Source organism: Natator depressus, chromosome 12 (assembly GCF_965152275.1).
Source record: "Natator depressus isolate rNatDep1 chromosome 12, rNatDep2.hap1, whole genome shotgun sequence".
In the NCBI taxonomy this organism is placed as follows: Eukaryota; Metazoa; Chordata; order Testudines; family Cheloniidae; genus Natator; species Natator depressus.
The window spans coordinates 17,456,237-17,483,485 of record NC_134245.1 but is presented as its reverse complement, the minus strand read 5'-3'; the positions used below and the strand labels follow the sequence as shown (position 1 = coordinate 17,483,485).

The following is a 27,249-nucleotide window of genomic DNA, read 5'->3' as shown; positions in this document are numbered from 1 at the left end:
TCAAGTACGTGCGAATGAGTCAAAATGCCTGGCCGTAGTTGCTAAGGAACTGCAAAGATTTCCCAGAAATGAACAAAGGTAAGTGTTGTTTTCATGATTGAAATCTTTCAAAGGCATTGGACTTCATACATTTACTCATGATGTTTTACCATTTTCCCACTTTTTTTGCCACAGATACATGGACGTGATCGGAGCTATGCGCAAACTTCCGGTATCCTGATCTGAATGATCTCCCGTTTGCCCTTTTGTCAAGTCATGCTGTTAAGCGCATTGAAATAGTAGCCATATAATAAAAGTATTAATTTTAAATAAACCAATCTGGTAAAAAAATCAATCCCAAAATGTCACTGTCTAGAGGTCAAAAGCGTAAAAGAAAGACTTCATTTAAATCTGGATGGCTGGATGAGACTATAGAGACGGTTACACCAAAGTCACATAGTGTAATGCCTGTTAAACTTTGTGAAATATTCACGTATGAGGAGGACAACGAAGTGGTTTGTGTATATTGTCGAGATGCCAGAGCTCTGGAAGAATTTTCAACAGGAAGAATGTGGAACAATGTATGGAAGTTGGATTTCTTAAAGTGTCATCTGTCAAATAAGTCTCATTTAGATGGTGTAACAAGACCTAGAAACAAAAACCCTTCCTTCCGGAGCGGATTGCTTAGCATGATTCTTGAAAGTCCAGCTGAAAAGCAGAGGCGGCAAATTCATCTTGAACGCAAGCACTCAAACCCAGAAGAAATCAAGGTACTTATTGACAATGTGTTGCTGGCTATTAAAATGAACAGCTCAATGCTTTCTGTTCAGGATATTAATGACCATATGGAAAAGTATGTGCGCATACCAGCGAGCTGGAGAAGTAAAAATTATGCTTTTGAATTTCTTGAAATTATCAACTGCATTGTCCAGAACAACCTCATGCATGAAATAGCATCAGCAATGTGTCATACTCTAGCTGTTGATGAAAGCATTGATATATCCACTAACAGATACTTGATACTCTACTTTAAATATAGATCCATAAATTCTGCAGACTATAAAACTTCGTTTGGTGGACTATTACGATTGCAAGAATGTGATGCTGTTTCAATAGTGTCTGCAATCAAAGACTTTTATAAAAAACACCAACTTGATCTAATGAAAATGGTAAGGTTCACATCTGACAGTGTCTCCGTGATGTTGGGCAAACTCAATGGCGCAGCGGCTCAGCTGAAACATGATATTCCACACTTAGTCCAGCAACATTGCGTTGCACATCGGGAAGACTTGGGGGATTTCCGATGCATGGAAAGAGGTCAAGCTGATAAGAGACATCGAAACCTAATGAGAACTGTCTACATGGTGTTCTGTCAGTCATCCAGGAGAAAATGCAAATTTCAGGAAATAGTGTATGCTTCTGAATGCGAGTCAGTGGCTTTCAGGCCACTCAATGAAGTGCACTGGTTATCTAGGCACTTTGCACTTTGAGCAATTATTCGCAACTATAATCCTCTTCTGGAATATTTTGAGCAAGACAAAGATACTGATCCAGTTTCTAAATACTGCCACAAAAAGCTGAATACCATGGAATACCGAATAACATTAGACGTTTTGAATGATGTTTTGTCGGAGCTGGCTTCACTATCCACGCTGCTCCAGAAACGGGGCCTTACACCTCTTGAAGCATTTCACCTCGCCCAAGGTAAACTGAACAAGAGCAGAAGACAGTACCTTGGAGATTCAGGCTTATGAAGTGACAAATTTAAGGCTCTCTTAGATATGAGCTCGCAAGAAAATAATGAAACTGATACCATTTCCATAACAACTTTCATAAACATCTTGTGTGCACATTTGACAGACGGGTTTCCAGAGGATGAAGTCCAGGAGTGGTCCACTTTTGATTGTGCAGCAATAGTTAAGTGTGATTTCAATTTTGGAATTCATCAGGTCAAATCCCTATGTTCAAAATACAAAGACTTTCTTGCTGAAGAGATTGTTATAGTCAGTCAGTACGACTTCAAGTTTGCAGTAGCCAAAAGAATCAAAAGCCAATTGGTTTTAAGTTTTCCGGATATGGTGACAGTTGCTCACCAGAACGAACAGTTTCAGGATCTTGCAAAGTTGATGGATATTGGAGGAACATTCCTAGCATCAAGTGCAGACTGTGAGCGTGGCTTTAGCTTAATGAACACTCTGAAAACCAAACTATGGAATCGTTTACAAGTAGATCATTTGGACATGCTGATGTGTATTAAGAGTTACCAGCTGGATGGAGGACTGATAGATCTGGACAGAGTTTATACTGAATGGGCAAATGAAAAAGATTGCAGGGAAAAACAGTAAGGTTAGTTTAGCAGTCTTTGACATTTTGACCAATAAGGAAATTAAAATGCATTTGTAATTACATATCTTATTCTTGGCTGATAATCATTTATTGATATTTTTAAAGAAAATTTTAAATTTAAAACACAAACTCTTGTTTCTCTTTTTTTACTTATGATGTCTCTGTCTGAAAACCCATATAAATTGACACAAATTGAAAATTAAAACTTTTAAAATGTATAAGCATTTTACTTGCTTGGGCGCATTTGCCTCATGGCGCACAAATTTGCACAGAAGAAATTGTTTTGCGTACACGGCCTGTCAAAAATTAGAGGGAACATTGTGAGTAACCTTGTCTTCTTCTTCGAGTAGCATCCCTCTGGGTGCTTCTCCTCAGGTGATTTCCAAGTAGTATCCATGAAGTAGGGAGGTTTGGATCAGAGTCCAGTGCTGAAGCCAACTCTGCACTCCCAAGGACTGCATCCGACCTAGAAGAATGAACCACTACATAATGCTTGGAAAAAAGTATGTATCGAAGTCCAAGTAGTAGCTTTCACATCTCAGCAATGATAATGTGTTTAAGTAATACCATAAAGGTAGACAGAGACCTCGTGGAATGGGCTAATACCCTAGGAGGAGGTTGTATATCGGCAGATGCATAAGAAGAAATCATACGCTCCAAAATCCACCTCAAGTGTCACTGGGAAGAGACCGTGGACCCTTTGGATGTAACAGAAAATGAGATGAACAGCCTTGGAGACCTTTTAAATGATTTGGTTCTGCCCAGACAGAAGAAAAATGCGCTCCTGACATCAAGAGTATGGAAGGCAGCATCCTCCCTAGTCTGATGTGGCTTCAGGAAAACAAAAATGGAGATGGATGACGTAGTTGATGTAAAACAATACCTTCGGGAAACTTGGGATGTGGACATAACTAAACATCGTCTTTGAAAAACATTGTTTAATGTTTTCTCTGAAATGCTTTCACCTGAAGAATAAATGTGCTTTCTTATAAAGGGCTGCCTGGCAACTTATAACTGGCAATTGGTTATGGTTGGCAATTATGCTGTTCGTAAGATTTCTGAAAGAAACCAAAGCACTGGCCCGTTTAGACAGTCTGGCTTGGTAGGAATAGCACAGTGTAAGCAGGGAACTATGCAGCCTGTCAGGAGGGAGAAAGATGTGGGTCTCCGCCCAAAAGAGGTGACAGCTAAGGATCCAGGAGCCTAGTGTGGGTGTCCTCAAGAGACCATGCAGGGGGAATACAGGTGCAGTTGCCCTCTACTGAGACAACCTCAACAAGCTGATTATCGGTCTCTTACTATGCCACATAAAATTTCTGCAGATAGTCAAAGTGGGAGGATTTGCAGGAACTGTAACACTCAAGGAAGATCATTCATTTTTACCAAGTTGACTCAAGCAAACAAAGAAAAAGCATATCATTTGAGGGTCACAATGTAAGGTATATAAAAGGGGTTGTAGATTTAGTGTTATTAGTTTGGTTAAATTGGGTGAGATTTGTATCCCGAAGTGTCCAAATCCCTCAAAGGGTGGGAAGAGGATTACTGACGTGAAAAATTAGAATATGCTGAATTAGTACCTAATGGTTTCACCTCAGCCTTGGTTAAATATACATGGACAGTTATAGTGACATAGGCCTTTAAGATACTGAATAGAGGGTGTACTTCCAGACATAAAGCAAGAGGTCACATCTGGAAAGGACAATTTATGTTCTTTATAGCGGCTTGGCATGGCCTGAGTCTCAAGATAATCTCTGATAGCTATTGCAATTGGTTCAGTGGAGACAGCAAAGGGAAGATGGTGGCGCTCTTTAAGAAGAAAGCTTCTGATGTTATGTGCCACTCAAATGAAGGAAAACTGTAGAACAGTTGGACAAAGGTTATAAACTGATGTCCAAAATTCAATTTCTCTACTACTACTGAATGATAGCCCCAAAGAACCCTGTTGAATGTCTTCTCTGCATCTAATGCTAGGAGGCAGCCACATTAATTCACTTGGTTAACTTGATCAATATGCTTAAATGCTTGTTAAATTGTTATGAATTGTGCCTGCTCATTGAATAAAGCCAGACTGGTCAGCATGAATGAGTAGTGGTAGGGCAAAATAAAGTTGGTTTGCTAAGACTTTCACCAGTATTTTATTAATCAAGATTAATTAATGTATTAATCCTTGGAGCCCACTTATAGAACCTGCACAAAAAAATGTGGCATTATGTTTAAAAGGGACGATGAAAGAGGAATCTTTGGTCCTCCTGCATCACACCCATCACCTGTCACTTTCACTCCTCTACAACATTCCACAAGACTAGAACATTTCCTTAAAGCACCCCCAATATGAGAGCAATAAAATTAGCTTGCAGGGACACAGTATAAGCACAACAAAGAATCTCAAATGGGTTGTGCAGATTTGTGCAAAACATCTTCTTTCCTTTGGGGCGTAGCCTCAACATTCACGTTTTTCCACTTTTTTCTTTCATCTAATACATGGATAGTTCTACTTTCTACACCCCTATTCTTGTTGCAGCCACCACTATTGCTCCCGCATCCTATTTCTGCTTCCCCCAACCATCTGACTAGTTTGCTGAACATGTCCCACGGTCTTCTTTGACAGCCAGTGACTTCCCTACCACTCTAGCACACTTACTTGAGTGTTGGAGGCAATACCTACCCTTGCATTGAGAGAATATGCCTGTCTTTTTTATTCAGATTTGCAACTAAGGATACCTCTTGAACCTGCAGATGCTATTGGATGTACAGTGAACGACTGTGGCCAAGTATGCTTTTTGAATCTGCAGTTGGCAAGGAGACCTATCCTTTCAGATATGAACCTAGTCATCAAAACTCATGCCTTTGTCACCTCCAAAACAAATCACCAAAATGCATTTTATATGGGGGTACACTTGGAAGCTTCCTGTAGCGCAGAATGCAGTTGCCAGCTTACTTTGAAGGTATTTGCACCCATGCTCCAGAAGATGCATTGGCTGCTGCTTTCTTTCCATGTGCAATTCAAACCACTATCTTTGATCTATAAAGCCGTTTTCATTTGGACTCTCAGTATCTGTGACACCCCCTCTTTCTGGGTGGTATCTCAACACTTGAGATCAGCTGGATAATTGTTCATCTGGGAGCTGTGGGCAAGTCATTCTCAGCAGAGGGCCCTTCACTCTGGAATTTGCTTCCTGGCTTAGTCTGCCGGAGCTTGAATCTATTGACCATCAGGACACATTAACAGTTTTTTCTTGAGAAGGATGATTGGAAATAAGAAGGCTTTAACATGATGGAGAATCTTAGTTGGGGCTGAAAGATTGTAATGTTGGTATGAATCTGATCACCGCACATGTTTTTAGAAGTTTGAAAAGTGCCTAGGAAGTTAGAGATAGTTGTAGTGTATAAACCAAAAGAATTAATAAATAATGATCACCACCCAACCACTTCTGCTTTAATCACCACCAGAGCAGCAGCTGTTTGAGCAGAGGCCAAATACAGCAAGTTTCCAATTGGCTAAGCCTCATCATTTAAAGGTGGGACCTCAAACATGTGAAATCTAACACAGGTTACCGTCAGAGAGTTTAACACTGCAGTCCATTATATTAAAAATACATAGCTTTTCAGCAGAAGGAAGGAGCCTGTCACAAAAACTGCACGTAAAGGGGGAAGCCCCTCTATTGTTCATCGAATTGAAAGAAAATTCAAATCAATACTTCTGTATTTCTCCAGCCACTCACCCATCAGTGAATCTCAAGGCCTTTTGCAAATGTTTATTAATTAAACCTCACAATGCCCCTGTAATGGTAGGTAAGGCACCAGATACAGGAATCATTTACTTCATCCACAACTGAATTTCAGCCATCCCTAGGGTGGAATACAGCAGCTGTTTAATGACACACACACAGCAGTACTACACAACTCTTTAGGGCAGAAAGTGAACAATACCCACCATATCCAATCAGAACTTTACTGGGGATTCAAATAGATGGCATGTAATTATCCAAGCTGTAATTTGGCCAGGACCCATACTCCTCCAAGAAGTCCCATAGGATCTTTTAATGATCGGACAATCTCTTTTGTGTCCAATCCAAAAGAGGACACTTCCAGAAGCACAGAGAAAAGCAACATTGGCAGAATCACCAACACCTTCCCAGAGCACCTGTATCTTAGAGGTCTCCCCTGCAATTACTGACCTGATCTATGAGATCTGGTATAGCAAAAATGGCAAAAATTATGCTAGAATGTATTTCCTAAAGAATAGCTAGGAAGCTAATCAACATTTGTTCCTGAGAAAGAACACTTTTAATTTTTAAAAGTTTGCATTTATAAAGTTGTATGCTTTAATTTCAGACACCTGTTCTCTGCCAGTTTCACACAGGCCCAAGCCTTGAGATGTTGTGAATGGAAAAAAGAAACTTTTAATAAAATTTCTCCATGCTAATTAGCAGGAAATGGAATAATATGATGCAAGGAAGAGACTACATTGAAGCAGGTAAAGCTTTAAATTAAGAAAAAGAAAAAAAAAACAACACATGGACCTAAAAAGTGGGGAGAAGAAAGCTAATCTTAGGAAAAAAAGAAAAAAAATCTAACACATTTTAGAAACCTAAAACCATAAAACAATCATATAAGAGAAAATTGAAAGTATGAATAAAAAAATTGCAATATAAAAGCTTAGGCAAAGATGATAAAAGATGGTAAAAGATCAAAAACTAAAGTCATATCTCAAACAAAGACACTAAAGATAAAGAAAAGAGTTTGTATAAGAGCTAGTAAGTGTTCTTCAAAAGAATTGTATTTTAACTTTAAGGAAGATTTTGCCTTCTTAGAAGAGAGCCTTTTATGTGATGCTCCATTACTAAGGGTCATCAAGAGAATTACAGTAAAAACCTAATCTTTCCATTACATGAAAAATCAATCTAGCATATTTATTCTAAAAAACTATTAAAAGAGACACAACCACATAGTTAGGTTCTAACATTTGGGTTTTGTATATGAAAAAAATAAACAAAACACATGAACACCAGAAACCACAAGATAAAAACCACTTTTTTTGCTTTAAATTTAAATATGTCCCTGCCATGTTTGCGGCCCAAACACTGTATCAGAGAACTGAGTATTTCCTTGTCCTGAAAGAATGAATTGAAAAAAAAAAAAAAAAACAGAAGTCGTAAAGTGGTGAAACATAAATTAGAAATTAGTCTTAGAGGTCCAGATCCCAGGCTCTGGCCAAGGCGCACACTCTAAAACTCAGGAGAGAATTGTGCAGATGACCGTGTGCCAGCATAAGATAGAAAAGCCTGAAGACTACTCTAATTTGCACCACTGCCAATTGCTCCAAGGGGCCAATAGAGCAGCTAAGGAACAGCAAAGCACAGGGAAGTACCAGACAGAAACCCTTGCACCAGCCACGCCTCCTACAGTGTCTGCAGGTGAGGGATAGCGTAAGGGCTGCTATGTATCTATCTATACAGACAAGCACACTCAAATTTAAAACATGAGATTCAATACACACATATTGTACCCCTAGGCATCTGTGATAATGTGGGCATGCATCCCCAGGGGAGGCCATATGCTGTTCTCATGGCTGCCCTTCACACTGGTTCTGCATTTTTCACAGGAGCCCAACCAACAAAAGCTGCATGGAGAATATACTGACTCAGCAGCATTCAGCCAACCTGGCCATATCACCTTCTGAACTGTGCCATTTGCCTCCCTGACTCCTTCTGTACCACCAGAGTGGGCTTGCTACTGTTGGGCACCCCTGCAAGCAGTTTTTTGCTAGCAGAAGTCAGTGGAAAACACTCATGAATGCGTCCCAGGATTGTAACCCTCCAATACCTCTTTAGCAATCTGTGTACTTGTGCAGTCCCTGTACATGAGATCCTCCCAAGCATATTAAAACCCCTATTTTATGAACTAATTGGAGACTAAGTTCATAAAATTGAATATCTCAAAGTTACGGTAGGTACGGTGCACACCTGGCAGTCTGGTGCACTACTTTGCTTTCTTTTTGTCCTTCAAACCATGTACTGGATGCTCCCCTGCTGCAGACCTCCTGATGTAGGTCTCTCCAAGAAATATTTATAAATCTATTTTATGGGTCAGAGATAAGGCTATTGGAATGCGTAAATCTTACTGCTGGTAAGCAAATGTATGAGCTGCGAAGTATCACAATATGCTTTGTAAATGACCTTAACGCATCATTTTGATACTTTAACGTTTAGGTTTGTTTGAATTGTTTTTGCATAAAGGCTTAAAGTACTTACTGAAGCAACTGTAACTTTAAATGAAAGTATTTTATTTGAGAATATGATAGCTGTGCATTACACACACACACACACACCCCTGAAAGATGATACATTTAAAAAAAAAGAAACCACCACAAGTAATAGAACTCTCGGAATTAAAAAGTTTCAGCATTTCTCTCAAGCAGAAGGACACACCTGGCTAGTGACTGTGGATGCGATTGCACAAAAATCAGTATTATGGAAAGAGGGTGGTGGGGAAGCTAATAATTGGACCCTACTGATTCAATGTATAAGCTTTCCAACCTTAAGCAAGAACTCTATGGGAGACACCCACCACAGAGCCAGATCTGTGGACTTCTGTACCACAAAAGTCTGTGGTTCTTTTCTGCTGAACAGAGCCCAGTGAGATTAAGATAAAATGCTTCCTCTCTACATGGCTCTTTTAACAAATCAAGGATTTTGCATGTGACAATGGACTGTGTTAAAGCATTTATTTCCCCCTTTTTATTACATCTTTCAGTAAATTAGGATTTTAATATTGCCAAAAAAATTGCAGAAATATCCCCTTTATGTGAGAATAAGTATACTGAAAGAGACAACAACTTCTTAAAAATCCATACATAATAAGGAATAAGGGAACAGGCTATTCAGCTATTCATTTAAGATGCTCTCCCCTTCACAAAATAATGCTAACAGTATTATTTTATTCCCAGACCCCCAACAATGCCTAACCCTCCTCTTCATTTCAGGGTTCCCCACAATGAATGTAGCAAGCAGGATAATACAGAGTTCCCTACAGAGGTCCACTACTTAGCAGGGAAGGAAAGCTATTAGTGGGTAACATCACAAAGGCTGAAGTGTGTAATGCCTGTTTTGCTTCAGCCTTCACTAAAAGGGTTAAATTGTGACCAGCTGCTTAACACAGTATTAGCTACAAGGGTGAAGGAACCCAAACCCAAAACAGGAAAAGAACAGGTTAAAGAATATTTAGATAAGTTAGATATATTCAAGTCAGCAGGGCCTGATAAAATTCATCCTAGAGTACTTAAGGAACAAGCTGAAGCAATCTTAGAACCATCAGCAATTATGTTTCATAATCCATGCAGGATGGGTGAGGTCCAAGAAAACTGGAGAAGGGCAAACATAGCACCTATCTTTAAAAAGAGGAATAAAGAAGTCCCAGGGAATTATAGACAAGTCAGCTGAACTTCGATGACTTGGATAATGAATTGGCGTGAATGCTTATAAAATCTGTGGATGACCTCAAGCTGGGAGGGGTTGCAATCACTTTGGATGACAGGATTAGAATTCCAAGTGTCCTTGACTAACTGGAGAATTGGTCTGAAATCAACAAGAGCAAAACACTTCAGTAAGGAAGGGAAAAAATCAAATGCACAACTACAAAATGGGGAATAACTGGATAGCCAACTGAACTGCTGAAAAGGCTTTCAGAGTTATAGTGTTTAATCACAAATTAAATGTGAGCCAACAACATGAAGCTGCGAAAAAGGCAAGCATCATTCAGGTTATATTAACAGGAGTGTCCTATGCACGACATGGGAGGTGAGGCCTCAGCTGGAGTACTGCATCCAGTTTTGTGCGCCACACTTTAGGAAAGATGTGGATAAAATGGAGAAAGTCCACAGAAGAGCAATAAAATATTTTTTTTAGAAGATGTGATAGATGAGGAAAGGATAAAAATGGGCATGGATAATCCTGAAAAAAGAAAACGGAAGGGCAACTTGACAACAGTCTTCAAATATGTTAAGAGCTTTTTTAAAGAAGAGGGTAAGCAATTGTTCTCCATGTCCACTGAAGGTAGAACAAAAAGTAATTGGTGTAATCTATAGCAAGGGAAATTTTAGGTTAGAAATTAGAAAAAGTTTTCTAACAATAAGGATAGTTATGCACTGGCTTCCAAGGGAGATTGTGGAACCCCCATTTTTGGAAGTGTTTAAGACAGGTTGGACAAACACCTTTCAGGGAAGGTCTAGGTGTATTTAGTCCTGCCTCAGTGCAGGTGGATGCACTAGCTGACCTCTTGAGATCCTTTCCAGCCCTACATTTCTGTTTCAAAGGAAAACTGCGAAGTGTTTTTTTTTTTCTTATACAGTGTCTGTAAAATCACAAAGCAGAGGCAGCTCAATGCATACTCACCCCTCCTTCCATTCTCCCAAGCAATGACATATACTGACATAACTCATGCATCCTTGCAGCCATTATCAAAGACGCTAGCCCAATTGGTGGGATTCATAGAAGTTTTAAACCTTGCCCTTTGTGGTGGGAAACCACCTCTCCTGTCATCTGTGGGGACGGCACCACCTAAACAGAGTCTGACCACTATATCTACAACTCAAGATCGCAAGGTTAGGGAGTTCTAGTTTAATTTAACCAACAGAACAGGAGCAGTGCTACTAGAAACAGTGAGGACTTGACTCCAGGAGATAAGATCACCTTTTAACCACACTAGCTTGATGGGGACAGGACAACGCACAGTATCTGGATACTATAGTGAGGGGCAGAAATGTAACACACTAACACAGTGTATGATAAATATTCTGATTGGCTCCTGGAAAGGAATGGGGACAAATGGCCCTATAAAAGCTGTTCTATATCACTTGATAGAGGGTACGAAACAGAACAGCTGTGAAGCACTGAGGAAAGTGTTACAGCTGACTCTTAATCCATTTAGGGTATATATATTTATTGGGTTATTAGAAGCAGGAAAGAGGAAAGCATGACAGAACAAGGGTTATTGTGCCAGTTAAAAACTACACCATTTTACACTTTAAAATGGATTTCTCCTTTAACAATAGCTTCGCAATAACAACCCAAAGAACAGTTGCAGCTCATAACATCTACAGGAAGTTGGAACTGCAACATGCGGTCAGGTAGTAATTGCAGGGCTTACACAGAGTTACAAAGATGGCTTGGTTAGAGCAGTTTGTCTGCAGCCTTGTCATGTGACTGCAGAGGGGGTGGTGACAGTGTCACAAAAGAACTATAAATTAAGCCTCAAAAATTCTATTATCCCATTTTACAGATGGAAAAGAGAAGTTATTTGGCACATAGGAGTTATTTTCCTGAAGTGACACAGACAGCCTGTAGCACAGTGGGCAACAAAACATACACCTCCAGAATCCCTATGTCCTAGTTTAACTACAGTACCATGTTATAAAGATCATGATATAATATGTCAAAAGCATTATTTCACAATTACTCAAATTTTACAATCCAAGGGCATTATTTTGCACAGATACTTGAAACTACAGTTTCTATTTGTTGCACTGTACTTTTAGTCAATAAAAGTATATATATATATAATTTGTAAAGCATTCACAAAAACAGCATGAGTGTGCTGTATTGATTCCTTTGCTTGTCTCTTATCATGAACAATAGTCTATTGCCCAATCTCACTATCTAAAAATTGTCATCACTGTGGTATCTGAGTGCTCTATTGTCCAGCTTTCTAGCAATGGCAGAGAATAATAACAAGTTGCATAGTGCTGTTTACTCAGAAAAAAAAAAGATGCAAAACATTAACTCAATTGTTATTTTAACAAAAACAACATTCCTGCTTTTATGTCAAATGGTCAACACCTACCAATGTGGATACATCTTACATGCATTACATGGTCTATTGCTGGTGACATTAAGTATTCCTCTCAATCATTTCACAGCTGGAACTATGTTCTGGAGTTGTTCTTTCATTAAATTTCCCATGAAAAAGTGTTTTAAAGTAAGGGGGAGGGAGGAGTTTACAAAACTAAGAAGTTAGTAGAATCCATTGGTCTCTTGGGTTCCATGTATCTAGTATACTAAAATCAAATTCAGGCACTGCGATAATAATAAAACCTATATGGTCAGCTCTCATGGGGATGAAAATAATAGAATTACCTAGAATAGCCAGACATTATGTACCAACAGTCTTTGGGAGGGGTTTACAATGAACAGTGTGCGTGTGTGGAGGGGTATCACATAGATAGTACTAAAGCGTGATGAGCTAGTTTTGCTAAGAGATGTCAGTGCTCCAGTTTGAGAGAATTGTGTCATGTGGGAAAAATCTCCCAGGAAACCTGGCCTTAGGAAAGAGACTGTCACTAGGTTAAGTTTGTTAAAACTATGCAACTGGAAGCTCAAGACAATACAGAACATGCTGTCAGCATAAACTCTTAGTGAAGCATACTTGGACGTACCACATTAAAAGCTCAGGATCCTAAAGTTACATGGTAGTAACCCTCAGTTAATTTCAGCATGCTGAAAGCACAAATTGTAAAAGCAAATTGACATGGGACCTTGCCATTCCTCGGTAGTTTCAGAAATACCCCTGTAACTGGTGGGAAGTCACACAAATGAGATGGATTGAAGGTTGTTAAGAAAGACTACAGGAAGTGAAAAAAGAAAGCAAACACATAAAAACCCCACCAGTTCACTTTAGTTGTTAGAGGACATTTTTAAAAGTCTTCGGAAAAAAATTAGAAAAGCTGTGGAAAATGTTTTAAAAAAAAACGGGCTTGACGGAATCAGTAGGGGATGCTCTGAAACTAATGAGAAAATGCAGGCAACCAAGAGAGGTAGATCAGGTCAGAAATGACAGATATGATGGAAGAACTGTATGATGTGACAGTGGAGGCCCTGGAGACAACAGACAAAGACAGAAAAGCAGAGAAAGAAACAGTGCTCAAGGGATGGTACCGAGAGAGAAAGAAGCAGGTTTTCTAGCAGAGAGGTTAAAAAAACTTGAGAACCCACAGAAAGCCAATATATAAGAACCAAAACTGTTTGCCAATCCTATTTATTCTGCATTAATCATGCAGAGTGACAGAGCTCAAACTGGGGTGGGGGAGGGGAATACTGAAGATAAGAATAGTAGAGACAGTACATTGGTAGGTTGCTTAAGTTTTTGAAAGAGTGATTGCATAAGCCGTTTTAAAGAAAGGTGGCCACCATATGCAGCAGAGATCTTCTGAAGGATGAAAGAGAGAGAGAGCGAAGCTGCAGATCATGCTGATGCCAAACAGACAATGAACATGGAGAGAGCTGCAGCTTCCAAAAAGCTACAGAAAGCACTAAATCCAAAAGAGGGGGTGGGATAAGAAAGGCCACCCAAGAACATGTGGAATCAAAGTGGAGGTACTAAAAGGACAGCAGATTAGAAGAAGAGGCACAGCAGATCAGTGGTCAGAAGCAGAGAAATCTCATTTTATAATCTGTGCAGCGTGAAGGGCAAAAAAAAAAAAAAAAAAAAAAAAAGTAACACAGAGCTGGAAGAAAGCAGTTGTTATACCATACAACAAGGAAATCATAAAGAATAGTTAAGAATGTCCATGAAACAGACCTGCCAAGGGTTCCAAGGAAAATGTAAAACAGGGTACAGGGTCACCTGAAATAAGTAAGAAACTGAATAAAGTTAGCACCAGGAAAGGCAAAAGTAGTACTTAGTTAAATTTCCACCTATCACAAATAACAGAGAAGTACCAGAAATTTGGATCTGACCTGTAGGCGTGTTTTCTGGACTTTAAACATTTATGGATTTTCTTTGGTGAGAGGAAGCTATTGGAGTTAAATGGTGTGCCAAGGAAGATCACACAGTTACTCACACAGTTAAACAAGGGCACTAAAGCCTATGTTAGGGTTACAGGATAGAAAGTGCTGAATCTCTCTTACTTACTCTTTTCAACATTAATGAATCACATACTGAGGTCAATGGGAAACACAGAATAAAGTTGGAAGGAGCATCTGTTAGTTGATCTTGATTAGGAAGATTTTGATACTGTACCTCATTAGGAGAGAGCTTAATTGAGAGAAGAACTAAAGCAAGGAAAGAATATACTAATTCCCTTAAAGAAAAAATTAACGCTTGTGGGAAAGCAGGCTGAGATGTGAGTAGCTCTCTCTTTTAGACCAGAAGGAACTAGAGAAAGTAAGTTATTGGATTCATTTTAAAAACATGTGCCAAGGACAGGACCTAAGTGAGAAGGAAGTAAAGCAAACATTTCTTTTGTGAAGCATGTTAAATGGGTTTTAATCCATTCTCTTATACTTTCAAACATTTGAGGCAGGGAGAGGACTGGGTAGGATTGTTTTTGTTGTGAAGTGCTGTGAGTTGAGCATGAGTAGCATCATATCTGGATTTTAGGACTATCACTGTAAGGAGGCAAAAAGCTAAATCCACATGAGAGGCAGAAGAAAGTAATCCAGTAGGTGTTTATTGGTTTGCTGTTGAACAGCAAGTGACAAGTGACCTCCTGAGGTCCCTTCCAACTCTGATATTCTATGATTCTAAGAGAGTTTGAGCAATTAATGCCAACAGGTACTTTTAACAGAACTCAGTCCACCCAGTACCAAGGTCCAGAGAATCTGTAACCTTTGCTGTCACACTGAATATCACTTACCACCCATAGTTAATGGAAGTATTTTTGTACAGGAGAATTACTCAGTGTGAGCATGTGTCACAGAATCAGGCCCTCACTGAAGATGTGGTGATATTTAAGCTACAATAGTGAAGAATTTGCAGTGAAGATTCAGAGGTAAATACCCGGATCAGATTGAAAGAGTTACTTCCACGAGGTACATAAAAACACATGCATGAGGAAATCAGGACAAGGTGCTGGTGACAGAAATATCTCTGTGCTTTTTCTGACTGACTGACTGAAACAGATATGCATAAAACTGTCACAGGGAGTAGCCAGACAGGATTTCCTTTGTATGAAGTTTTTTTTTTAAAAAAATACGCAAGTTTTTCTGCATTGATTGAGTCATTGTGTAATGTGTATGTTATCATTTCTGAGCAACATCCAACCAGCGTCAAAATACCAGTAGATCATTTATTGAAATTATTTACTGCTTAAGGATCATCACTTTTCCTGATGTGACGCAACAAAGCTTATTTTAAACCAGCTGTGCAGCAGTTTTTAATAGATGGAAAGAGACTGAAAGGTAACTTTGATGTGTAGGCTCTAGACACTCATTTGATAATTATACTGACATCCTTTGTAAAGTGCTTTCAAATCTACTGATGAAGCTGAGATATTGTTATAACCATTTGTGTCTGCACATGGAGGAAGGTGTGAGGGTGGAGGAGCCAGCTCCACTTCCTTTGTCACACTGATACCAGCAGAAACTTCTCCAGCATGAGGGGAATTCTCTGCCTGATGGCTATGACCAGAATCCTTCCACTTGGTGCCACCTGAGCAGTGCAAAGTAAACGTAGTGGACCGGAAATTCCAAATCAAAGATCAAAGCTTTGGTATATTGGTTCTGAACATAATTGCTTGAATAAGTATCTTCTTATACATAACAGCAATAATATGCATGCTGAAAATGAATCCAGGTCAGTCCTTGGGGTCCACAAAGCTTGCAACTCAGGCTCCCGTGGATTGAGAGAGAGAGCGTGTGTGTCTGTGTGCATGCAGAACATGACCTTGATTCCACAAATAGGTGCACTTGCACTGACCCTTTCGCATATATTGAGTCCCACTGGCTTCAACAGAACTTAGCATAGGTGTAAAGATCTGTACCACTTATCCATTTGCAGACTGGGAGCCTGCATTAGTAAACTGGGTCCTAGCTCCGTGGAGTGCCGCACCTTTTCTTTGAGACCTGCAATTGAAACAAATTCCAGAACTGTGACACCCCCGCCCCCCGCTCCTGATCCAAACTGCATTTTTCCAAGGAGGAGGAGGAGTACCATTTCCAGATTACGAACGTAACAGTGGTATTAAACAAAAATACAAGTTACACCAAAAACTTCAATATTCAAAGAGAGACTTCACAAAATAGCATTTTTACCTTATATTTATTTAGCTGCACATGCTCCTATTCTGGACATACATTCAACACAGATTTTTAGCTGCAGAAAGAACTTTTCACCATTTCTTGATTGTTAGGGCTCACTTTTTATGTTTTAGTTACAAACATGTTGAAATTATAATTGTATTATTTTAAACTGTATACACAAATTAGTTGCCACTCTGAAGCCTAAAAATGTCACTGTTCAAGGCTAATTAAGAATGATTTTACTATTATATAATTACATCTAAAGAATTTTTTAGGAAAACGGGCATAGATATAGTTGTGCTATTCACATTAACATTAATGGAAGTCATGCGGCTCAATCTGTGACACACTGTGCCAAAAATACCCCCTAATGTCCATCCACAAACATGACCTTTTCATTGTAAAATACAAGGTTTCAAAACCAGTTGAAAAATTAACCCTTCAGACTCCATCTCCATTAAAATTACAAACATCTTAGCAATTTGCTTTTCATGAAATAAACATATGGGTACTCCACCAGATGGGACCTCTTTTTAATGAGTAACATACACAAACCTCTTCAGAGGTTGGCAACAATGTCAAATTCAAGGCTTTTGCTTTCTCCATATTACTGAAAGTGTCATCATTGTCTCCAGTGACCAATTCCTAGACAAATCCAAAGGTCTCTTCACTCTATTCGTTCTCCTTGACCTCTTACCTACCTTAACATCATGGATTGCCCTCTTTACAAAGACACTCCCCCCTCCTTGGGCTTCCAGCACAGTGTGCTATCATTTTACTTTGGGACTACTCTTTCCGCATCTCCTCTAGCTAGGTCTCATCTTCCCATCTCCCCATATCTGTAGGTAGCCCACAGGGTTCTCACTTCGGTCTCCTCCTTCAAATGCTAATTACTGAGGTGACATATCCACAGTTAAAACACAGATACAGTACTTATGCCACCAAGTCCCAACTCCACCTCTCCCCATCTGTCACCAGTGACATCTTTCTGGATGTCCCGCCATTATCTTAACTCACTATGACAAAAGCCAAATTTCTTAGCTTCCATCCAAAACCCTCTTCCTCATTGCACTACTTACTTTATCACTGTTATTAAAACCACAACTCTCCCTGCCATACAAGCTTGCAATCTTAATGTTCTGTTCTTCTCCCTGCTGTCTTTCAGCCCATTTCCAGAATCATGCTCTTGCCAAGTCCTGTCACTTCTTCCACTATATTTAAATATCTGACCCTTCCTCTCTGTACATTTTATGACAAACCCAGTCCACATTATGATCATCTCTTACCTCATGATCTGCAACTGCCTTCTGTCCTCCTACTTCACTAGTCTATCCAAAACACTGCAAGCTAAAACACCATCTGCCATTCCAACCACTTTGTCCCTGCTCTCAACTAACTTCGCTGGGCCTTCCACCTTTCAATCAAACATATGCTCTTTATTCTCAAATCCCAAGTCCTGCTCTAGCTCTGCTTGAGCCTACTTCTCAGCACTCATTTCCACCTCCACCCCAGACAGAAGCCGGAATACCAATCAATCTTCTCTCTCTAATGTTCCCTTTGTCTCTTCCACTTGACCTTTCTATTATCACGCTGTCCCCTCCACTTTGAGCAGCTTCCCTCTTCCCCGAAGCAAGCACCCTCACTCTTCCTCAAATTCCTCCTCAGTGCTTACTTCTTTCACTTATACTTCAAAGGCTGCTCTCTTCTCCAAAGCCCTCAGTTCCTGATCCTCTGTCATTTGTGTGGTATCTGCCTAAATTAGATTAGGAGCTCTTCAGTGAAAGAGCCTAATCTTCCGATGCAACTGGCAAAGTGATATATACAACTAATGCACCATATAAACAACAGTAACTTTTCTACATCTTCAACATATTTGGGACTGTCCGGAAAAAAAAAACACCCAAAAATATTGGCCACATAAAACTTGAGCAAGTGTAACACTTAACTTGAAAACAATTTATGAAGTGTTTATTAAATACTGATCTGTTAGAACAAACAGTGATTTGCTAGTAGAGTCCTCCTGAGGCCAAAGGGGGGCGGGGGGAGGCCGTGTCAAGCTCTTTGTTTGATCAAGGCCAGGGTACACCACCACATCAATAGGCTTCACCCATGACTCCGGGAGCGGACCACCTCTTTGATCGAGACCACAGTTCAAGCTCCATTCAACCCCATTCTCTGTCAAGACTGCTGACAAGGAGACCAATTAGTGCTACGTTTGTCATGTGGATTCTCATTCAAATAGATTGAGATCACTAACTCATTTCACGTAGGCCACTGAACAACCTGAAGATAGTAGCCACCTCCAGTCACAACCAATTTGTCTCACATTGAAGGTGGCAAAAAGTGGGTCTGGTGACTTTTGGTAAGAAAAAGGAAATGTTAGACAGAACGCCATTTGAAGAGTGTCTACTACACATATGCAATATCAAGCTACCATTCAGCTGATCTGAATGAACATTCTATAGAAGACACAATGTTAGCAACACTAACATTCTTAGAACCAAAGTAAATGCACCAGTGCTAGACCAAGAATGGAAAAAAAATGCCTAAAATTTTCAGTGTAGATGCAGTCAAGTGGTTAGCACACTAACATCACTCCACTGCCCGTCTAGTCAAAATTTTCAAGAGTGATTAGTGATATTGGGTGCCCAACCTGAGATGCCTTAAATGAGTGTGATCATCAGATAGTAGGAGCTCAGTCCCCTTCAGACAATCAGTTTGGGCACCCAAAATCACTGGTTACTTTTGAAAACCATAGTCTGTGGCTAGACGCTAAAGGTTACTATCACAGAAAGAGATTACAGGGTGAAAAATATGTAAAATCTATTTTCCAAGAGAGTTTACTTTGTGCATTTGACATCACTTCTACGCAGCTAGTCAGTTTCCTCTCTAGATGCCTGGCCCTGTCAGACAGCACAGAAAAATGTTTTAAAAGATTAGAAAACATGATTGTAAAACCACAAAAGTTAACGGGGGGCTCAGAGGTGGCTATAATACCCCTAACTACTTTTGACTCTTTATTTTTAAATTAATTAGATTTGGAATCCCTCTATCCCGGGCCTGGACATCCATCTCTAATGCGGTATTTAAAGTCTTCACCTTAACATTGTCACTTCTTCATATGTTGTTCTATTACACTTTTACAGAGGACATGCAGCAATGCTGCCCTGTCCAACTAGCTGTTATCTTGAGTGTTTCACTCAGTCCATTGAACTAAAAAAGCAGCCACAGTCACCCAAATGGGCTTGGACTGAAAACCAGGATATTAGATTATGAAGCTAAAAGGTGCCAGGGCGAAGAAGAGCCCCAGTTTGGGCTGAGGGAATGGTTAGATCAGTGCAATCTATATTGAACACCGCGAGAAGTACGCGGCACCTGGGGCTTCGGAGCCAGGGGATAAGGCCCCTCCACTTTCCGCAGCTGTGGAAATCAGTGCGATGGGCGCGAGGTCCTGGACCGCCACATGCGCCCTCCCTTCACGCCCCGTATCTGCGGGGCTCTGGGCCACTTTGCACCGCGCTCGCCTACGAGCTGCATGAAGCAGCAGCAGCGGGGGGAGGCCGAGGAGGATTAAAGCGCCTCGGTAAGCCGGGGACAGGATGGCATTAGCCCCTCCCCCCGCGCGAGGTCCCTGCGGGCGGGCCGGGGGTGCGCTCGGCTTACCGGGCGAGTTGAGCCGGGCCAGCCGGCGGGCCCCGGCGCGCTGCGGGCCCCAGCCGGGCACGGTGCGGCTGCGGGCCGCCGCCCGGTGCTGGTGGCCGTTGGGGTCCTCCTCGGCCATGGAGCAGTGCTCGATCTCCAGCTCGCTGAGCCGAGCCGCCGCCATGCTCCCTGCTCCGCCGGAGAGCCGGGCTCCGGGCAGGCGGCGGCGGCGCCGCGGAGCGAAGCGAGAGGCGAGCGCACCTGAGAAGGCGGCAGCCCGGGCGGGGAGCGCCCAGCCCGGCGCAGGGGGTGCCGCCCTCCCCGCAGCGGCCACGCGCCCACAGCGGGCGAGGGGCGTCAGCCCGGGGGAGATTCCCGCTGCTCCCCCGGGGTCCGGCCCCGCACACAGGGGAGCCCCGCCGGCTGCACGCGGCGCCAGCCCTGGGCGAACTCGCTGCAGCCCCCGCTCCATGAGCAGCGCCCGCTCCGTGTCCCCCGCCCGGGGCGGCGGCGGCAGCTCCCTCCCCTGGGGGTTGGGGGGCGAGCCCGAGGGGAGCATCGCGGGAGCCCCCACTGAACCAGTAGGCCAGGTTCCCCCGGGCTCCGGCGGAGACTCGGGGGGAGCTGCAGTTAGGCACGCGGGCAGGAGACGCGGGGCAGTGGCTGCTCCCGCTCCAGGGCGTCTCCACCCCGGCCCGCGCCCTTTCGGCTCCCGCCTGGAGGGGGGGCGGCTGGGGGGGGGCCTTCAAAGCACGCGTCGTCCCCTCCGGCTCCCCCGGGGTTACAGCTGCCTGGGGAGGAGACCGGCGCCCACGGCTACCGGGCGGCTGCGGTGTCCCCCTTCCCTAGTTGGGGATGGTCCCCCGCCCGCCCCTCACCTGCAGTCCGGCTGGTGGCCCCGGCGTGCCCCCGCTGGCGGGGCCGCCCGCAGACACCGGCTGCGCCCCTTCCCGGCCGAGCCGGGCCGAGCCGTCCTCCCGCTGCTGAGAGCCCGGCCGCCGCTTGGGACGCGGCGGGGCTGCCCCTCCCCTGGTCCCGCGGCTCGCCCCACGCCTCCCTGACCAGCTGGCTGCTGCGGCTCCCCTGAGCCTGCCGGCCCCGGGCCCGGTTACCCGAACCGCCCCGCGCTGCCGCGGTAACAACCCGAGTCTCCGCGTGCCCAATCCCGCCTGGCTCAGGACTGGAGCGCAGGGTTGGGTTAGGAAACGCTCTGACTAGAGCTCCCGCGGTGCTGTGTGGGGACCAGGCTGTGGGCAATGGCCTGGCTAGGGGAGGAGATGAGATAGTAGAGGGGGGCCTGCAGGGACCCCTGTATTTGGGTTACCCAGCATGGTCCAGTGTAAGATTCTTGGGACCATATTCTGTGTAGCTCTGTCACCCCCGTGTTTGCAGCAGGCCTTTGAAATATGGCAGTGGCATGGCCTGGGGGTTGCGGGGGGAGTACCTTTTGTTGATCACCTGTACATCTGTTCAGATTTGGGAGTGATTATACACTATTGAAACAACTCTCTCTTGTTCTTGTTGTTAGGAACCACAGGGCTCCTCCTTGTGTCATAGGCATCCTCCAGGTACTGATTTAATTCAGGAGATCACACAGTTGCATTTTTCCATGCCAAACGCTGGACACTCATACTTTTCTCTCATTCACATAATTCTTTGCTATGATTACTGGGGACTTGTATAAATAGACCAAAACCAGTGATCATTACTTAATACTTATCGTGGACATAGTGCTTTCAACTCCTAACTACTGTACAAACATGAACTAATGAATTTTAGCACTTCAACAGTCTCCAGAGCCACCTGGCCTTCACCATTTCCCATACTTTCAGAAAAGCTGCAGGCTCAAGATGTTTAATGTAACAAGCCTTAAAATTCTCCTCTCGTGGCCACTCTTCCTTCTGCAACCAACACCTTTCCCTACTCCACCTGTGCCATGCCATCAGTCGGACAATGGATGGGATATTTACTTAATTTTTGAAGCAATTAGCCAAAGATAAGGTCCACATTAGAATAATGGTAACTCACCTGGACCTCACTAGTCATCTCAGATCAGCAGCAACTGAACGATAATACAGACAAATTGGTCTGAATTTGACCTTTTGACTAAAATCAAGTGTAGTACGATCTAGTATCAAGGGATTACATTTTATAATGTATTGTATTCTGTAGGATATTTCCATACGGAAAATCAACGGAGAGTGACCTTTTAAACCAAGTCGTTCCTTGCTCTCTTACTATACCTTTATACATTAGCTACTCCTTTTATTACTTTGCCCTTGCACCATAGGGTTTCATCCTCCTTTTCTCTGCATAGTATGTCACAGATTGCAGTACTCCTTAGCTAAGATTTAAAACATTTTAACTACATCTCTGTTTCTGTGCTTCTGAATTAAGCTCACATACATTACATTCTTTTATTCCTCCTACGAGTGGATAGCCATACATCACAGGTGATCAAATATTTTCAGATTCATTGAGATCTCACCAAGTTCTCTGAAAAAATAGCACTCAATCCTAAAGTCAAAGGATTGTATGAGATTTAGTGATTTGATGCCCACAGGAATCAATGGCCGTTTTGGGGTTTAAATCGTGTGCAATTCAGGGGCCCAATTATCCTGGCAAGTTCGTATGCACTACTTCCATTGCCTTCAGTGGGAATTGCACACATGCAACTAACAGAATAATCAGGCCCCTGAAAATTTAAGCTGGTGTCCCTAAACACATCTACTGTATTTTTAACTCATTCAGTGTTAGATGCATATGTGGCATCAGAGCAACAGCTAGAAGCAGACACTGGCACTCAGAAGGGATTTTCTCCTAGCGAATGCTCTCTGTTTCAAATGGGATATACACCAATCTATAACCTGCATTGTCTGCATTTAAAACATAAACTTAGACATAATATAAGGTAAGTATTTCTGTTACCATGACATCAAGCAAGAAAATAAACATTACTCTCCATAGAAAATGAAATGCATGGTAACAGAACATTTTAGCAAGTCTAATGACAGAACTCAGCGCCATCATAACAGATTATAGGAGACAAATAAAAAGATTGCTTTTGATAATCTGAAATGAAAAAAAACTTAAATATTTTGCATACAGAAGGGGAGAGAGAGAGAGAAACCATTTTCAGATAATCTGTCTTTGTTCCAAGCAAATGACAGAAATGGACTAATTTAGTTTTTTTACTGTAATCTCCTTTTTCTCAGAAGCTGCTTTTTGTGCCTGAATTCACAAACTGTGGAATGGGGCTGGAAAAGAAACTCTATATTTCCTACAAATCAAGTTATTTCTTGAAACACAGGAACAAAGAATCCAGATTACAGAGAGAGGTATTGTTTATTATCAGTAAAACGTGTATTGTTGTGGTTCTCAGGAAAGAGAATGTTAGTTCAATTATTTCATACCTGATATTCGTAGACATTTTAAACCCCAATCCTTCAAGTTGGATTTACTCAGCCACCCACAGAGGTATGCAACAAAATATATAACAATAAAATAACTAGAGCCCTGTGCAGATACAAAATTCATATCCGCATCTGCAAACATGGTCCATGGATATAAAGCGGTTAGCTGCAGCTTTCCAGGGCTCTAGATATAAAATTTGGATCCGCATCCATCCGTGATCTGCAAACATGGTCTGTGGATATCCGCATCCATGGATACAAAGTGGATATCTGCAGATTTTCAGGGCTTTAAAAATAACTTTGCCTAAAAGCTAAAGGTTGCTTGACTACATTTGTGATTAAAATTACATAAATACATATGATTCAATGTAAAAAAAAAAAAAGCTATAAACCAATATTCAAAGTGAACTCACATAACGACAGAAATCAGACATTTCAAAGGTATACCCTAAAGCAGGCTAAGCATTCCAGAATCAATCTATCAAAGTCTCTTATGTTAGAGTAGATGAGATAAAGTCATTGATTTGCAGCTAAAGAGATTCTAATTCTAGTCCTAGCTCCTGTACTTGTTTGTAACAGATGTTAAATAACTTCTAGTGATAATTCAGTGGAAGTCCTGCTATTAGATGGATATAGGGGATAAATTAAATATCTTAGGCCCTGATTCAGGAAAGCACTAAAGAACATAAGTACATCTCTATTCAGGATAGCAATTAGGCCCCAGATCAGCAAGGTGTTTAAGCGTGTGCCTACCCTTAAACACATGACCTTGCTAAATCTGGGCCTTCACTTTAGGCATGTGCTTAAGTCCCATTGTCTGTAATTAAGCATATACTTAAGTGCTCTCCTGAATAGGATGCTTTCCTGAATTGAGGACTCCCTTCCAGACCTGAACAGTTCTATGATTTTCCACACCCTGCTCACTTGTAACATTACATTAAGCAGGGCTTTCCAAGCTTCTTTGGTCTCATTCTGTAAAAGCCTCCCTTGGGCAGACAAGAGTCAGAGACATTATTTTTAATGAGTCCCTCCCCCTCCACCCAAATTCTGCCCAGTTCAACAAAGTAAAATAGAGTCAACACCACACAAGCTGATTTGAATTATTTATTTTTTAGCGGTATCTGTCTTAGAGCTGAATTAGTGAAACACATCTTTAACTGAGCCAGGAGTCTGGATTGTCATGTTGACGTTCTCATTGGGGAATGATGCTGTAAACACCCATACTTGATTCACATGCATGGTCTCTTGGTTGCCTAGAGTAATGCCCATCTGTTTGGATGGCATCATGCCCACACAAGTTGCCCCAGAGAATACGTGCTGGGCAATGATTGGTTTAGGTAAGTGTTTCTCAAACTGGGTCGGTGTCAACCTCTTTTGGGAAGCCTCAAGAGAAATGAAACAAAAAGAAATTTTATTTTTTTATTTTTCAATGGATTGTTTTCATTTAACATTCAGCAAAAACATCACCATGTATTGAATATTAAATATTTAATATTCAGTAGATGGTTGTGTTAATTCCTAGGTAAATATGGCCCAACAGGAAGAAAAAATGAATAAGCACCCCTTTCCCTATTTATAAACACCTGCACCATCTTCTTTTTCCAGGGGAAGGTTTTCTCTGTTCCTTTTGCAAAAGCCTTTACATCAGGGAAGGCTGAATGTTTTGCCATATTAGGGATAGCATGCTGTGCAATGTTTGAGAAATCCCACTTAACATTATCATTCTGCATAGCACTGCAAGCACCATCCCATCTATAGAAAAGAAACCAGTCTCAGAAATGAAGCCATGTCACCAGCTGACAATTAAACCAATCGCTTTTGTTGATACCTAGTAGTATGTGCCCAAAAAATGATACAGAGTATAGTGGCAGGCGCCTTTTGTGTCTCCAAATTATGATTCAGACCCAAACAAGTACCACTTCACAAACATAGCCCCACAAAAAAGAAATCACACACACACACACACTCATACCCTTTATGTGTGTGGTGTCATGAAAGACTTAAAGCCCTTTTAATTTTATAACAATTGCCAGTTCCCAGAAGCAAAAGAACTTTCATATAATGACATGGACTGTACAGTGACGTTGTTGTCTGTCACAGCGCTCTATAATTCAACGGGGCAAGAGGGAGGAAAGTGTGTCAGCCCCCTTTTTAAATACATTGCATTAAGAGAAGCTGCTATTACTTAAAAAGAAAAAGAAAATGATCATGATCTTTTTCATTTGAGAGACAATATCCTTTTCATTGCTGCATCCATGATCTCTGACTCTACTGTGTTGACACAGTGTCAAGATGCTCCCTCTCTTCTCTAAGTCTCAGATCACAGTTGGAGTGTCTTGATACAGTGTTGAATCAGGAGTGGCAGCAAGTATCAGAGCAGAGTCAAAGAGCCTCAGTGCAGCACTGGAGCAGGTAACATCAGTGAGCCCTTTCCCCTCAACTAAAGCAGGGAGTGGGGGAAAAGGAGAGGTGGTGGTGGTTCTTTTTTATTTTTTAAACTGTTTATTTTGTTGCTCTTTGACCCAGCAGCGCAGGGTTCATACATGTAACCACATGCCCTTTGCAATAAGATGGCAGAAATATTATTCTCCCAGCACCAAATCGCTGTTAAAAAGAGTGGAATAATAATTATTCTCTTAAAAGGATTAAATATAGAATAGGAACAGGAATCAAGGCACCAAGCTTCTAAATACCACCCAGCATTGCCGGAATGCTGCATTAGCAGGACCAGATTGTGCCTTGGGGCACTGGCCCTCACTTGGGGATTGGGAATAGCTGCACCACCTCAGGGGGAGCTGCAGGGGAGATTGTGCCTCAGGAAGTCCCTCCTGGGGCTCCCCAGTGCAAAGGGGGACTGACCCATCCCTTCCTGTTAGAAGCCCAAATTTCAATCCGCCACAAACCTGACTAAGAATGTGAGTGCACAAGGGCAGCTTCATACTAATGACTGTGAGATTCTACACCCATTTCTAGATGAAGGACAAGAAATCTGTGATTGTTCTAAAATGGTGACGCTGCTGAACGGCAGCTCACCCTCTGCCAACAGCATCACAAAACTTGGCATGTGGAATATTAAGCACCAACAACGACATGGGGTTTGATTCACCCTCAGAGGAGGCACAGCAGCTACTACCCCTCTTCAGCCCCTACACAGGACCATTTAGTGTCATGTTCTTTTTTCAGAGTAGCAGCCGTGTTAGTCTGTTTTCGCAAAAAGAAAAGGAGTACTTGTGGCACCTTAGAGACTAACCACTTTATTTGAGCATAAGCTTTCGTGAGCTACAGCTCACTTCATCGGATGCATTCAGTGGAAAATACAGTGGGGAGATTTATATACATAGAGAACATGAAACAATGGGTGTTACCATACACACTGTAACAAGAGTGATCACTTAAGGTGAGCTATTACCAGAAGGGGGGTGGCGGTGGGGTGGGAATCTTTTGTAGTGATAATCAAGGTGCGCCACTTCCAGCAGTTGACAAGAACGTCTGAGGAACAGTGGGGGGGAGGGATAGTTTTACTTTGTGTAATGACCCATCCACTCCCAGTCTCTATTCAAGCCTAAGTTAATTATATCCAGTTTGCAAATTCATTCCAATTCAGCAGTCTCTCGTTGGAGTCTGTTTTTGAAGATTTTTTTTGTTGAAGAATTGCAACTTTTAGGTCTGTAATCGAGTGACCAGAGAGATTGAAGTGTTCTCTAATCACATCAGCCACACTATCAGAGGCTCGTTCACCTGCACATCTACCAATGAGATATATGCCAGCAATGCCCCTCTGCCATGTACATTGGCCAAACTGGACAGTCTCTGCTTAAAAGAATAAATAGACACAAATCAGACGTCAAGAATTA

The 27,249-nt window shown here is 41.9% G+C and overlaps 1 protein-coding gene and 1 pseudogene across 1 annotated transcript in view; one reads left to right on the top strand and one right to left on the bottom strand.

Annotated features, from left to right (window-relative positions):
• The window catches only part of LOC141996814 (plasmanylethanolamine desaturase 1-like), an 81,094-nt gene extending 54,607 nt beyond the window's left edge, over positions 1–26,487 (bottom strand). Inside the window, exons 1-2 of the mRNA XM_074969111.1 lie at positions 26,429–26,487; positions 20,861–21,162 (exon numbers count right to left, since the gene is read on the bottom strand). Of these exons, the coding sequence (XP_074825212.1) occupies positions 20,861–21,162; positions 26,429–26,487 (361 nt within the window). The remainder of the gene's footprint in view (positions 1–20,860; positions 21,163–26,428) is intronic.
• LOC141996792 (E3 SUMO-protein ligase KIAA1586-like) lies at positions 342–2,324 on the top strand (annotated as a pseudogene).
• Positions 26,488–27,249: the final 762 nt, after the last annotated feature.